At 38.2% G+C, this 16637-nt stretch overlaps 1 protein-coding gene across 1 annotated transcript; it reads right to left on the bottom strand.

The window, feature by feature from the left end:
- Positions 1-263: 263 nt before the first annotated feature.
- Positions 264-15157, bottom strand: LOC109044437 (cathepsin K). The gene is made up of 7 exons (XM_019062158.2): positions 14594-15157; positions 9574-10016; positions 7943-8051; positions 5595-5869; positions 2283-2361; positions 1506-1552; positions 264-688 (listed from the first exon to the last, which is right to left on the bottom strand). The coding sequence occupies exons 1-7, from the start codon at positions 14784-14786 to the stop codon at positions 563-565; spliced, it is 1272 nt and encodes a 423-aa protein (XP_018917703.2). The 5' UTR covers positions 14787-15157; the 3' UTR covers positions 264-562.
- Between the last annotated feature and the right edge of the window lie 1480 nt (positions 15158-16637).

The following is a 16637-nucleotide window of genomic DNA, read 5'->3' as shown; positions in this document are numbered from 1 at the left end:
GAACTATGTGCAAGTGGAAAGATGGGGTGTGCTCGTTGGTTGAGGGCCATAAGAATGAATGAGGATTTTAAAGCGCCAGTGACGTGAGCGACAACGAAGCCGTCTTCATTGTCGTTCTTGCTCGGCTTTAACTCTTGAGCCCTGTCCACAAAGCTCTTGTCACATGTCCACGGCTCACGAGTTAGCGCTTAGTTCCTTTTGATTTCACGTAAAATCCCGCCTTTCCATTTTCTCAAAAAGAACCATTTCCACTTTTACATTGTTTCTTATTCAGCTCACTAATAGCACACCCCATCTTTCCAGTTGCACATGCTTCCTTTTAGCATAAATACGTCCAAATGATAATAATATATCACCTGGAAGTTAATTTAGCAAATATTTAAAACGCATAATTTCAATGAGGGATCACCTTCGAGATCTTGTAATTGAATCTGCTCCAAACTTCCATTCTCTGTGGATAAATAATCAACATTTTATCAAGCCCAGTTTTATATTTAACAAAATATATTTCATTCAGGAGGTATTGAGGATTTATTCGTGACTTGTCAATGGATTCGTGGCATTATGCGCTAATGTAGGAGTCGGATGAGGAAGGCGGTTCACTCCAGAAGACCTCTTCAAGCGGACCGTCTATTCTATGTATGTCGTATCCTACTCCACATGAGTTTTTTTGTAGCAGAAAATGTCCCTGAAAAATGAAACAATTGCGTATATAAAGCAAGGAGAGATTCTTGGGAGTGTTTTGTTTAAAATCTTAGCCCGCACCACTTTAAACTTAGGCTTCCTTTCCTCGACGGGAAATCATAAAAACATTGCATCACTTTGAACTTAATAGTGCATTTTTGAAAGCAAAATCCTCCACCCTCCCCCCTAGATCCCAATCTGCGAAATGTTCTCAACCAGAAAATAACTCAACGCCCGGTTTGACTCTAATATTAAAGATGGTCCCTGCTTTGAAAATGTTATAAAATGAGGCAAGAGGTGCATTAAAGCAAATAGAATGTATCTCTGTTACAGCGAGATGATGGCGTGAACGTTAAAATATGCCCGCGATTGAACAGGTAAAAGTAGGAAACTAAGCAAGTTGAATATGCATGCTGGAGTGACAAGTGTTTTAGCTGTGATAAAATTATCAGAATCAACTAGAGCTGAAGGAGGAAAGCAAATTAAAAATAGAAATATGATTAAAAGGAAAAAAAAATTAATTAAGAACAAGCATCAAAGAAGAATTGGTCATAAGATCCAACTAACCCCAAAGGATTATTAGATCCATGAACATGAAGAAAAACTAAATGAGTTAAGATTAAAAATATAATTAAAAAAGGAAAAATTAAGTGAAATGAGAAAAACCGATTAATGAGTTCGGATCATTCTGATTAAAATAGACAATCCAAGAACTCTTTTTGTAATTAGTAAAATTATGAAATACAGCACGTTATGGTTTTCCAAATGTATAATCTTGATGAAAACTAGTATTGTATACGCAGTATAGTTTATATACGCACCTGAATACCCCAGTCAACTCCCCAGCTGTTCCGTATGATCCATGCCTCTGAAATAAAGCATGAGAAGTCACTCGATTGAACACTCTTACTATAACGCTGACTGTGGTTAAAATCGTTTTCAGTAGTTGAATTCCATTGAAATATGTTGTATTTAAAGGTGTATCAAAAATATTAATGGTCTCTGTACTTTAAAGTGAAAGCGCTTGCTCGCTTCGAGCGAGTGCTTCTCGTTAAAGAATGGTTCACTCTTAATTTTGAAATGTTTTTGTCGAATTGGAAGTAATTTAGATGAATGCATGTAAACTGAATATAAGTCAAAACATTGTCGTGTGTAAAAGAAGTCGAGTGTAAATATAATTCTAAACTCTCCTCTCTTCTCCCAAAGGTCTTTTCAATAAAACCCATGACCCATTGGAATGAACCTATCGTTAGATGTGTCATTCTGAGGCCAAATTAGTGGCTATAATTCATTTTTCATTACTTAAGTGATGAAAGAATTAAATTAAACTACATTTCCTCAGATAACTTGCTCAATACTAATAGAAACGTGATAGCTACATGAAAATCAGCTTTTTCTAGGGGAGCCATTTATTTTGATGGTAGAATAATGGAAAAAAGTTTTGAACGACATGGCATGTTTGGGAGTTTTTGAATATCTTATAACATAATCCATCATCCTTTTTTTAATGTCCTTTTAACTTTAAGCTTGCATCCTGATAACATTAAATTATAAATATGAAAATCTAACCAAAAGAAAAAATGCCAAAATTCAAATACCTGCATAATGTCCGACAATGACCACAGCATGACCGAGTGGCCCATTGCATTCAGGAGCTACAACTCCTCCCGTATAGAACTGACGCATAAATAAATTTGCACAAATCAAAAGAATTAAAATTAATTGATGATTTCAAAAATAAAGGACCCAGAATTTCTCTCAATTTTTGTTTTCTCTATATAACTTGTTTAAATGGTGCAACGCATAGCTAGATGTAAAGATGAGTAAGAACATCCTGATTTCTGAGCTACGACAGTAGCTATGTTTCGAAATCTTTCGTTTCAACTTGAACTTGAGGGCTTGGACATACAAAATTAAGGTACAGACTGAGGTAAGCCTCACTCGGTATAGCAAAGGGGATACTGTCCCATTCACTGGATATACGTATAGAAAAACCTACATGCTTCTGGAGAGAAGTCGTGTAAATGGTGGTATTCGTAAAATTGATGTAAAATTGATCGACAAAGCGTGAACAATAACGATTCGACTCTTCAATGGTCTTTTTTGTATTGCACATCCCATTAGCATGACTACCTCTTGGTGTCTGCTTAATCATGACTTCGAATATAATGCCCAATTCATCTCCCTCAACCAAGTTCCGAAAGTCCCAGCGCCTTGACATAAGAGAATAGACAACAATATGACCACGACAACTCACAATTTTACCGATTTTTTAATGAACCTGTTGCAAACTGCAGCCAGAGCAATACGAAGAGTTATGCTTCTTGTAGAAAATGGCTAAAAAATCAGCGCATCTAATTTCAAAATCTGTGTAAAAGATATGCGTTTTTTTTAAACTTCCCGCTTCAAAAACGATACTACGGTACAGGTAAACATTTTGTAAGCGAAGTCTTTCCATCCAACCCTTGAGCAATAGGATGCTACGCACTATTCAACATGACCCCAACCCGTCGAAACATACGTGATGAGACGGCATTTTATCGACCGGCGTGTTCATATTTACATTTTCCTTGCTTTGATAAAGACCATGGTGCTTCTTCACGTCTGCCCACGGAAGCGTTAAACATGTTGAGTATTGTTGTGGCATCCTAGAGCAAAAGGTTGGATGGAACGATTCCTCTTACGAAATGTTCATCTTCGCTGTGGTATAGTTTTTGACGCGGGAGGCATAAAAAAAGGGATATTTCTTTCGGAATTTGTAAAGTTAGGAGTGTATTTCTATCTCTATCCATGCTCTCATCGTGAGTTTTCAGCCATTTGCTACAAGAGACAACATTCCTCTTTGCTTTAGCTGAAGTTTGCAACAGGCCCATTTGTCACCTACCGCCAACACGCTTCTTTACCGAACATCTCACTACTTTTTTCTTCATTTTCTCTTTAAATTTTTGCGCATACTTTCATGAAGATTTCAGATTGATCTTGATGACCAAAAAACATATCAGATAAAGTTTACGATTGATTCTGTTCATTAATTTTTCCATCAAAATTGGAAAAGTTTGGCAACATAGGCCTAAGCACAAACGGCACCCAATTGGCGCTGGTCACCCTTAATTGAAAAGACATGGTAAAATTATTGCTATCGTGTTGGGGCTGACTATCTTTTCCATACAAAGTACATTTGTGGTAATTTTTCCGATTATCGTTGCCGTACAAAATCATTTTTGCACAAATAATTTTATGTAGTATGTGAATATTAGGATGAGTACGGAGGAAGTCCAGGGGAAGCTTGCTGTTATAACTTTCGGTCACTTATCTCAATGCCTCAGATGCTTAAACAGCTACCGAGTAAGTGGGAGCATGGTTGTCTTGTTCAGCTGTTGTGCAATTTTACCAGATGTTTGAGATCTGATTTGTGCGAAAATGATTTTGTGCGGCAACGATAATCGGACAACTTACCACAAATATACTTTGTGCGGAAAAGATATTCTGCCCGTGTTGGAGTGTTGCGTATGTTGTCTATTCAGCGATTGAAGGGGCTACTTCTATTGAAACATATTGCAATTTGAAATAGGTTCCAGTAGCATTGCAAACTACCTATATCTTTCTCACGCTAGTCTTATTTTGTCGATTGTTTCTAATCGACATTAACAGACCAAATGGTGTAAAAAAATCGCAATTTTATGGAAAAACTTGTAATTCTATTCTATTGCATTTCAAGATTATTGCAATATTTCCGGTCCATTGTGCAATTTCGCCATTCGGTTTTCAGTTAATTCCTATAGCTGTGAAGTTATTTGCAACCGCGTTGCCCCCAATTTCTTATTCGTTCCGAAGATCAGCCAATACACTGCCGTGCTAAGGAAGAACGCCGTATGAACATTCGGAAGTTGCCAAATTTTCATCGAAAAAACCTGTATTTTTTTACAAAATTTATGCCTATTTTTCCTTGAAATTTTCAGATATTTTAGATTAAATTGTGTACAAAATTGTCTGAAAAATTAAGAAAATAATATTCACAACCTTCCCAGTAATTTCGGGTTTTATCGGAGGAAACTCGGCAACGTCTGAAGGCTCACGCGGCGTTCTTCCTTAACACAGCAGTACAGGAGTTCAGTTGAAGATTTAGATTAGAGGTCATGACACTTATTTCCGTCTTGACAACTGAATCGGTTGTTTCCAAAAGGGAACAAGTCCATTTTTGCATGGGCCTTAACTTGAATAGAAGGACATTCGAACTACACTGAGAAAAAACTATGGTTTATAAACCTATTAGAGGTAAATATGGAACACCTATAATAGTCGTAAATAAACTAATGATTCTCGGTCTGTGAACCATACTAAGGTCTCTGTACCTAATTAAGGTACCCCGTACCATAACTAAGGTATATGTGCTATTATTATATGTAGAGGTACTACTATTAGTGGTGTTCCATATTTACCTCTAATAGGTTTATAAGCCATAGTTTTTTCTCAGTGTAGGACTAATCGAGGAATGGATCTGATTCCTTTTGAAAACAAATGATTCATCTCGGGTAACCTGGGCCTATGCTTCCTGACTGCGAATTGAAAACCTAGGCCAATAACTAAACGTCACACAATTTCGCAAAGGGGCCGCGCCGAGGCTAAATTTTGAAAAAAAATCGTAATGCCAATTTGGCTGGCTTTCATAGAACATAGTAAAATGATCGAAAAAATAATCAAGCTACAAGCCAAAAATAAATTAAACAAATGATATTTCAAACTCAAATTTCGATTATTTTGTTCAGCTTGTTTTTTTCTTTTTTATCCTTTTTCTTCTTTTCCTATGTTTTCTATTTTTTCAAATACGAAGAGCTCCGTGAAACTCAGTGTTTCTACTTTCTCTGTAAAAGTACCACAACCGAAAAAGGTCACCTGGCGTGAAAGTTTACCTGAAGCTCCAGCGGAAAATTTGGGATTCCACACGTCAAGGGGCTAGTCTCCAACTCCCTTTCGATTACGGAGGTCTGCGGCCAATCATTGTCTGTGCCAAGGCGTCGATAGGACCCAATCCTCAGGTAAGTTTCGAGATATTGACAGGGACTCGTCACCGCGGTAAAAGGGTAGTCATGAGCCAAAGAGACACCAAAACTGGACATCCATTCTAGGCCCTCGTGTATGCTACCTCCTTCGCATCCGTCATTCTCACCCACGCAGTCGATCAGATCTAAACAGGTAACAACCAGGGTCACATGAGAAGTCTCACCTGAAACTTCACAACCGTACGTTAATACGGTTTCACGATAACTGGAGCAGTTTTGTCGCCGTAACAGACAACACATTTTTCGGTCATATTTTTAGTATTAAGGTGATTCGATGGACGCCATATTTTGTGTCAGAACGGCATGCGATATATCGCATCAATTGGTTCCATTTTTTCAGCTACTCGTCATTTTTCTCCAATTTTGAGATCGCAATTCTGTTGTCAGGAGACTAAAGCACTCACCAATTTTAACAAAGAAATTCAACGTAGTAAAGGCGTGGCTTTTTTAGAGAGAAAACATCGCATTCGATGCTGATATCGAAACTGCACTCGAGTGCGATAATTTCTCTCTACAAAAACCACGCCTTTATCACGTTGAATTTCTTTGTTAAAATTGGTAAGTGAGTGCTTTAGTCTTCTGACAACGTCTTCTGAATCGCGATCTCAAAATTGGAGAAAAATGACGAGTAGCTGAGAAAATGGAACCGATTGATGCGATATATCGCATGCCGTTCTGACACAAAATATGGCGTCCATCGAATCACCTTAATGTACTTTTTATACGACAGTGAAGTCAAATGAAGTACTTTTTTCGGTTGTTCTCTTTCGAAATTCGATGATCCCAGAGGAAACCATTCAACATCGCGGTATGGCCCTCCTGCCTCATTTTCTTGAGAACTTGGTCCGTCTAGATATTCTTATACTCTACGCAGCCTCTGATTTGTTGATCACTCTCCAACTTGATGATTTGCTGCCTGGAAATTACAACAATTTTTTTTTTATCATGCAGAGGGAAAATAATATCACAATCCCAACTATACTCCTAGCTGATTTTGGCGCCAGGTATTAGAGTAGTCGCACAAACCGGAGGTATGGTTAAGTCAGCTGAAAGTGTGGTTGGATCAACCATAGATAACCATAGGCGGGAAATGCGTGGTGTTAACGCCTACCAGACTGCAGGAATAAAATTGTAACTATTTTGAAACGTTCCGGGTTTTGTTTATTCTTTGTTCTTTATTTGCAGCCTTTTCCCCAAATTAAGTTGTTCTTTTATTATGTGTATTTTGGCTGATTAAGTTGTTTCTCATACTGCAGGAATACTTCACACATTGCGCATACGCAGTGTGGTGTACGAGTAATGCGTGAAGTATCCTCCGTCGAGTACGCGCAATGCGAGAAGTATCCACGCAGTCTTGTAGGCGCTGACACGCGTTCCGTTCTAGCTGCAGAGCTGTGTTTGCATCTAATATTCAACCTCGCAGAGTCAGCGTTTTTCAACTCATAATTTGGACATTTTTGTGCACTCGGTTTGGATGATTGTCATTTAAAATGATAAAAAAAATAGGCACGTAAAATCTAATTAATTTCCTCTCTTTCTTCACATGTTCTTATTTCATACGAAAAAAGTGTCGGCTAACCGCTTTAGAGGATTTAGAGCAAGTAACATTTTTCAACAGATAAATCGGGATAATCAGAAATTAAGGTGCTTGTTTTTTAAAATTTTGTGGCGATAAAATCGGCAGCCTCTCTTCCGTCATCGTATTAACATCGTATTATCGTCACGTATCAGACAAACTGTTTGGTCATGACGTCAAATACAATGTCATTTTCGACTCCCATGGTAAAGTCAGTTGAAAGTGTGGTTGGATCAACCATAGGTACCGCTAGCTGGTGCCCTTACTGTCAGCATAAGTGTGGTTGGATTAACTATACCGCTGGCTAGTGCTTTGACACTTCTAGCTTATGCTACTACTCTTATCGCCGGCGCAAAAATCAGCAGAAGTATAGTTGAGATTGTGATACTCTTTTTTCAGTGTGTGGTTGGGACTACAATCATGAGAGGATCAGAACAGAATTACAACAAATGGCAGCTAGTTTAAAAACGATGCTGATGAATATTAGACTGTTGATTTTTCATCAGAAAGATACAAATTTGAGCGATATTCCAATACAACTTTGTTTTCAAAATTCATTAGTTAAGGAACGATGGAAGGGATTGTTATTTGTGCAACTAGAGCTATTTTCTTTATTATGTACCTTGTTTGGAGAGCATGGTGATACTTCTCTCTTGTCTGGCGTAAAGGATTTCTGCAGCTGCTGCGCACGCAAATGACCAGCAGCTTCCACAATAATATTGATCTGTCCACTGGTAGTCCATCATTCGAGAAGGAGAGAAATATTAATAAATCATGATAATAAAAAGATAGAATTACAATGTACAATTACATAGATTAGTAATTAGTATACAACCACTTCAGCCATCTTGAGCTCACTCTATGAATCTTAACTTTACCGATCGTGATACTGTAAAATTTATTGAACGGGAAGAGATTTATGTGACGGTGGATTTTTTCGTGTTGATATATTTTACTAATATGTGCAAGCAAAAGATCGGGAATGGAAATACTCCTGAGATACCAGGAATTTTCCGTTATCAAGCTTTATTTTCATCACGACTAAGATATCCGTTTCCTCACCCATTTCAAATAATTTCTCTCCAAAATTCCCCACATTTCTTAAAATTATAATTCCTTAACTTAAAGCACACCTTTGAAATTTCCTTAAACTCCGTCAGTTTCATAAATGCCCAGTCACTTTCATGAATGCCTAGCCAAATAGCGAAATTTCAATGCTTTCACTGCCTTTTTTTCGTATTTGCCTAGGCATTTTGCAAAATGCCTAATTTTCCTATTAGCCCGCGACATCTATACAGCCCGTAACTTTTTTTTCAACGTATTTTTTGCGTGACCGAACTTCGCCACGTGTAACCGAACCGTTTTTCCGGGAGAAAATCACCATATCGACGGCGAAATTTTGCAATCATACCTCGTTTGCGGTGTCTGAAAATCTTCGGCTCTATGCTGCTTTTTTTTTTAAGGAGAACAAATTGACATCATTCCTTGAGGTTTATGCAGAATTTTCCTCGCAGAGAGAAGAAAAATCACGGCAGTTTTAAAGAATTGCCGTTCAGTAGTTTTCCATAAAAAAATAAAGTATGGTTGGAAGTCTGCGACGTCGCAAACCGAGTTATGTGATTGCCGATTTATACCGTCGATATGCATTGAAATTAATACATCGAAATAAAAAAATCGTATATAAGAAGGGCGAGAGTTAATTCAAATTAGGACATTTTATGGATCGTTCTTGGAACTTTTTCATAAAATTAAAAAAGGGAATAGTCAAACCTGAAAACTTGTTTTTATAAAACAGGGTAATCCAGACCTTTCATACCACATTATTGGTCAAAATTCAGATTGACATCATTCCTTGAAGTTTATGCAGAATTTTCTTCGCACAGAGAAGAAAAATCACGGCAGTTTTAAAGAACTGCCGTTGAGTAGTTTTCTGTTTAAAAAATAAAGTATGACAGGAAGTCTGCGACGTCGCAAACCGAGTTATGTGATTGCCGACTTAAGGCCGTTTGTGAGATCTCTCGTGAACCTCTGGCCACCAAACCAATGGTCAGACTCTGACCAGCAGTCAACCTGCTAATCAAGCTAACTACTGGTTTGCGAGAGAGAACAAAGGCTGACCGGGACCTGACCTGAAGAAAACCGGGAGTCATTCACAACTACCTCTGATCAGGCCAAACCACCGCTTTGACAAGTATCTGACCGGAGGTTTTACAATCGGTCCTTACACTGTCGATATGCCTTAAGGTCACCCACCTGTTGCTCAACCGGAGGATAGAGATTAGCAGGAACACGCCAATCCTTTATAGGAGAACCACGAGGGTCATACCCCGAGAATTGTGGCCGACGTGGCGGCTGCCGACTTCCGACAGGGTCCATGTAGAACCTCTGCAAAGACGGGTTGGCGCTTGTTCTGGAATGTCTTGTTGTAGATGATTGTTGACGGGCGTCCGATGACCTCGTAAACGGCCGGTTAGTTGATGCTCTCGAGGACCTCCAACCGGTGGTCCGTTTGGAGTTAGATGACCAAGAGAAAAATCTGGGTATGCTGATACCACGCGGGTTCAAAGACCGCGGATATGGCCTCTGGTTTGGTTTTGGATGGCGGGCTCCTCGCCTAGCCGGTTTTTTGGTTCGACGAACTTTGCGTCTGACTTTGCGGCCGATCTCGCCACCCACCAGTTTTACGAATTCTTCGCCTGTTCAGAATAAACATGAGTGTCAAATGGACCGCATTTTGCAATTTGGAACTATAAATTCTAACTCTTATGGAAAAACACTTATGAGCATAGGGAAACTAATGGCACATACGTTTTTTTTAAACTGGGAGAGAATTTATAGTTCCGAATTGCAGAATGTAGTCCAAATAATCCGTATAAACTACCTTTATAGGGATAGTATGGGCAACTCGAAAATTTGGAGGTTAGGTTTGATCAGGTCATGTAGCTCTTTGGGCCCAAAGGGGAGCCAACCTACGAACTTGAATTATTGAGTGCTACTAATTTTCACATCTCAACTATTTACACTGATCAAAAATTATCAAAGCGCGTAAAAAACTTTGATTTCGCTTACATTTTCTCAGTTTCAATGTTTTAATCCTTAAAGGCGCTTGTTCCTAATGCGTTGTCGGCCATATTGAGTGATCTTCCATATGCATAGGTTGGCAGCGGCCCTTTTTTAGTGGTTTTCGTTTTTCAAGTTGTCGCCCTTCTGGGCTATGAGAGCTACATAAATCGAGTTGTCCATACTCTCCCTATAAAGGTACTCTAAATTTGCGCAGAGTGTACAGACATTTCAAGATCATGAGTTATAGAACGCTAACTCCGCGAGTTTGAGTATTAGAGCCAAACTCAACAGTGCGGCTAACGGGAAATGCGTGGTGTTAGCGCCTACCAAACTGCAGGAATACTTCACACATTGCGCATACGCAGCGTAGTGCACGAGTAATGCGTGAAGTATCCTCCGTCGTGTACGCGCAATGCGAGAAGTATCCACGCAGTCTTGTAGGCGCTGACACGCGTTCTGTTCTAGTTGCAGAGCTGTGTTTGCATCTAATATTCAACCACGCAGAGTCAGCGTTTTTCGACTCTTAATTTTGAAATTTTTTCGCACTTGGTGTGGGATCATTGTCATTGCAAGTGATAAAAAAAATTAGGCACGTAAAATTCAACCAATTTCCTCTTTTTCTTCACATGTTCTTAACTCATACGAAAAAAGTTTCGGCTAACCACTTAGGAGAATTTTCAGGGATAGAAGGGAGAAAAATCCAAGTAACGTTTTTCAACGGAAAAATCGCGATAATTAGAAGTTAAGTTGCGATTTTTTAAAATTTTGTGGCGATAAAATCGGCAGCCTCTTTTCCGTCACCGTATTAACGTCACGTATCAGACAAACTATTCAGTCATGACGTCAAATACGATGTCATTTTCGACTCCCATGAACTGACGCAATCCATCTCCGTTGCCCTTAGCATACCCCGTGTCCGTTTCTTGAGCTGTTTTTTTCTTCTTCTTCTTTTTATGCACCCTGATGAACTAATTGTCTTTCCTCAAAAATGACTATTCTGGTATTTCTTTGAGATTATGAATGATGTATTTTGAAAGAAACTTGTCATTTAAAGTGAAACACCAAAATTTAAAAAAAAAAACCGATTTAAAGCAATTCAACTGATACTGTCATAACAAATCGCAAAAGATTTTGCAAATAAATAAGCGAAGAATCCGTCTTTCATTTTTAGTCTCTACTTCTACTTAATCAAATCAAATAAGCTTTGGCGTCGCCGTTTCACCTGTAGAATCATTTATGGAAGAAAAATTGCACTTTGTGACGCCCCAGACTCCTGTACTACTACTACACTCCCCCACCACTGTTTTTTTCATCATGCCTCTAAAAATGGAATGTTACCTGTCAAAGAGCCTCCCAAAAAAGAGGCTGATTTTGGCCCCTTTTTAGGTATTCGATTCGACCATCGGACCAAGGTTTAAATGGAAGCTTATATTAACAGAAAACTCAGGAAAAAATTTCAAGATGAGTATAGGAACCGTTTTCGAGTTACGGGGGGGGCAAAGGGGTCACAATCCGGCCTAATTTTTTGCTGTTTTCTTGTAGAATTGATGTATCGGCGGGGTTCTTATCGTTGTTTACGCATGTGTAGCACATGGATTCCTACGTATTTTTACACGTAGAATCGATTTTTAACGTTGCCGAATCGATATTCTGATCGGTTAAATCAATTTTGAACGATTTATTAAGGAAAATCGATGATTTTTCAGGATCGAAATTGTTTATTTTCGATTCATGAATGAATAAATGCATCTGAAATGACTGAAGCACACGTAACCCTATGTATTTTGATACGTAGAATTGATTTTTAACGTTGACGAATCGATTTATCTATCGTTTGTATCGAATTTTTGCGATTTTTTAAGGAAAATCGATGACTTTTCGGAATTAGAATCGGGTTTGCTCCATCCGAGATCGAAGATATGTACCCAACATGATTGGAGCACATCGACTCTTACGTATTTTTATACGTGGAATCGATCTATAACCTCGATAAGTCGATATATCGATCAATTGTATTGAATTTTTTCGATTTTTTGCGGAAAATCGATGGTTTATCGGGATTGAGATAGGTGTCTCTCCATCCAAGATTGGAGAAATGTACCCTTTATGATTAGAGCACACCAATTCTTACGTATTTCTACACGTGGAATCAATTTTAAACGTCGACGAGTCGATATATCGATCTGACATACACAACTCTTGCGATTTTTTACGGATATTCGATGGTTCTTTTGGACTGGCATTGGAAACATCTACCAGACATGACTGGAGCACATCGATTCGTTTGTGATTATTCTCGCAAAATCAATTTTTAAGAAGTCGACGAGTCGATACGTTGACTGGTCATATTGACTTCTTGTGATTTTTATGGAAAATCGATTTTTTGAACAGGAATGAAATTGGTTACTAACGGTCCGATGGTGGAGATATGCACCTGACACGGTTGGAGCACGCCGTTTCCACGTACTTTTACACGTAGAATCATTTCGTGTCGGGTGCATTCCTTCATTCCCATTTTGATTAAATCAAAAGTACTTCAACTTCAAGAAACCATCGGATTTCCGTAAATCACAAAAAATTGATTTGTCAGATCGCCAAACCGACTCGTCAACCTTAAAAGTTGATTTTGCGAGAATAATCAAAAACGAATCGATGTGCTCCAGTCATGTCTGGTAGATGTTTCCAATGCCAGTCCAAAAGAACCATCGAATATCCGTAAAAAATCGCAAGAGTTGTGTATGTCAGATCGATATATCGACTCGTCGACGTTTAAAATTGATTCCACGTGTAGAAATACGTAAGAATTGGTGTGCTCTAATCATAAAGGGTACATTTCTCCAATCTTGGATGGAGAGACACCTATCTCAATCCCGATAAACCATCGATTTTCCGCAAAAAATCGAAAAAATTCAATACAATTGATCGATATATCGACTTATCGAGGTTATAGATCGATTCCACGTATAAAAATACGTAAGAGTCGATGTGCTCCAATCATGTTGGGTACATATCTTCGATCTCGGATGGAGCAAACCCGATTCTAATTCCGAAAAGTCATCGATTTTCCTTAAAAAATCGCAAAAATTCGATACAAACGATAGATAAATCGATTCGTCAACGTTAAAAATCAATTCTACGTATCAAAATACATAGGGTTACGTGTGCTTCAGTCATTTCAGATGCATTTATTCATTCATGAATCGAAAATAAACAATTTCGATCCTGAAAAATCATCGATTTTCCTTAATAAATCGTTCAAAATTGATTTAACCGATCAGTATATCGATTCGGCAACGTTAAAAATCGATTCTACGTGTAAAAATACGTAGGAATCCATGTGCTACACATGCGTAAACAACGATAAGAACCCCGCCGATACATCAATTCTACAAGAAAACAGCAAAAAATTAGGCCGGATTGTGACCCCTTTGCCCCCCCGTAACTCGAAAACGGTTCCTATACTCATCTTGAAATTTTTTCCTGAGTTTTCTGTTAATATAAGCTTCCATTTAAACCTTGGTTCGATGGTCGAATCGAATACCTAAAAAGGGGCCAAATTTTGGGAGGCTCTTTTATTCTCTGTAAAGTAGAGGCTAAAAAAAAAGATGTATCTTGGAAATTTTTTGCAGTGTTATAACTGTTTTTTCAGCCGGCGCATTTTTTAAGTTAAATCGCAAATGTTGTTTTCTAGTAAAACGTATAACTGATATATTCACGCCAAAATCCAATTATTGTTAATGAGGTGACTGGGCCACCGCAACGTGCCGCAACTTTAATAGTTTATAATCCTGAAACATCACGGTAGTGCTGCACAGCAAGCTTCCTGCCCTAAGGTCATTTTACTCCAACTTGTTAGAAAAAATATTAACGCTAACGGGGCACTTACACTACGGATGCAGCTTTCAAATTTTCAAGGCTTTTCAAAACTACAATCGTATTCAAATTGATGTCACATTTTCCAAATTTCAACTTCTTTAGGGAGATTTTCCTCTATGGATAGAATACTAAATAACTAAAACAAACATTGGCGAGGCGTGAATGATCGATTATTGATATTTCCCCATTTGAAACCGTGGTAAAGAATCGACTATTAATGTGTCCGTTGCGAACACCCTGTTTATCGATCCTTTTCCATAGGTTTAAATGGCAGATCAGTCGATATATCGCAAAGCACGCCATGCCATGCCATTGAAAACAAAACTGTACTCACTGCTGAGATCCACGAATTTGGTGACTCCAAAACTAGCGGTGTCCATACGATTGGTATTGAGTATTCTTATTTTTATCAAATTTTTCTTGAAAGTTTCAAATCTCTGCGTTTCTAAAGTTTTCGTGGCGTATGTTTTACCGTACTTATTTCTGAACCACCTAAATTGTGTCATCGGATTCTGGTCGGAAATCATTGCCTAAACATAAAAGAAACTGGGTTAAAAGGTATTAGAAGAGCCCGTCGAAAGGCGATTCAACCAAATATTATAGTTGCATTTTTAAGTTTTAAATTCGTTACTGTCTTTCTTTCCATTTAAGTTCGTAGTTAAAACTTTTCGCATCGACTTAGAGAGACTCTCAGGTGATCCATTTCGAGGCCCACTTTTGAATGACTTGCTTCAAAAACTGCTCGACTCATAAAAATAAGATTTCGTTTCATGGCAGACAAGTTGTCTCTACAACCATGCGCATAGATTCTTCATATTTATTGCTTTACTTTCTCTTGAACTTTTTTCCACTTGACATTGAAAAGAGAGACATAAGTTCTCGTTCATTTCAAACAGTGCACAACCGAATGTTTAAACACGTTCATGTGGTCCTAATAAAAAAAAAAAAAAAAAACAAAGTTTCACATTTTTGGCGATGGGGCCCTGTTTGGGAACTAAATAACTCGCGCCAAAAATTTTTGGCTGAATTTTCAGTTTTCCCCCATTTTCTGGATTTTTTCGTTTTACCTATTCATTTTCAAAGTTAGGCACTTTCAGAAACAAGATAATCGACAGGTGCGATCTGACACTAGCACCAGTGAGAATCAAAGCACCAATACTCAGAGTGCAGAAGGTCTATGGAAAAGGTCACACGCATGAGAGTGTGCAGTCAGTAAAAATGTATTTCTCTACTTTATATTTGTTCTTTTTTCATCTCAAAGTCTCAGGTGATGAATCCATATACTAATGGATACCGAGAAAAACTCATAAAAACATGTTTTGTACAGTTTGTTGTACGTCACCCTTCTAACACCAGGGACAGAGTCATTGTTTTTTTTCCCAATAGCCAGACAATGCAAACTCTCTCCGCATGCATCGCATGACTTTCCAAGTAACATGCGACGCTTGCCAATTTTCCCGTTTTTGAATATTTACGAATAACCACATGCAACATATCGACGGTGAAACTACCAAACCACGTATCTCGTTTGCGGTGTTTAAAAATCTACGCTCACATTTTATTTTTTTGAAGTAGACCAAATCAATATCATTCCTTGAAATTTTCACGGAATTTTCTCCGCACAAAGAGGAAAAATCACAGAAATTTTCAAGGCTGGATGTTAAGTAGTTTTTCATTTAAAAAATAAAGTGTGACAGGAAGTCTGCGACGTCGCAAACCGAGATACGTGGTTTGGTAGTTTCACCGACGATATATGACAGAGTCAAGCAACATACACCTTAAAACCAATATAATTTTGCCAACACTTAGAGAAGTTAAGTTTGCATCGATTGGGCGTGATTATGCCGAATGAAGCTGTGTGCCAATTAATTCAATCAAAAGGAACTGTGTACGTAAGGTTATACGTGAAACATAGCTAGCCCTTTTTTAATTAGATTTATCTGCTTATCACGTCTAATTAGCGCAAACAACACTTAAAATTTGTTGAAATTAACCCTTGGCAGCAATGGAGAATATGCGCGCACATTTTATATTGCTTCATTTGAGAGAACTTAAAGAGCTAATTCCGCAGTGTTTTTTTTAAAAAAATCTGTTGGGGAAATAGTATAAAAATACATGTAAAATCGAGAGACCGCCTAGTGACGTCACTTGATGACATTTCCCATTTAAACACGTGTATTTGAGTAGATTAGATCATTTTGTCATGTCTCTCCAACAAGGGTTCAATTTATGAACCAAGCGTAGCCTTGTTCAATTCACGCAGTAGTTCCAACTTGAACACAAAATTCATAAAGTTTTAGACTCCTGCAAATTCCCTATTCAAAGCTTGAGGTTGAAAATCGAAGATTTCGAGAAAACCGCCATTAAAGTTTGGCGGA

Source organism: Bemisia tabaci, chromosome 10 (assembly GCF_918797505.1).
Source record: "Bemisia tabaci chromosome 10, PGI_BMITA_v3".
In the NCBI taxonomy this organism is placed as follows: Eukaryota; Metazoa; Arthropoda; class Insecta; order Hemiptera; family Aleyrodidae; genus Bemisia; species Bemisia tabaci.
Note: the sequence above shows the minus strand (reverse complement) of the source record. Positions and strands in the feature narration are given on the sequence as shown.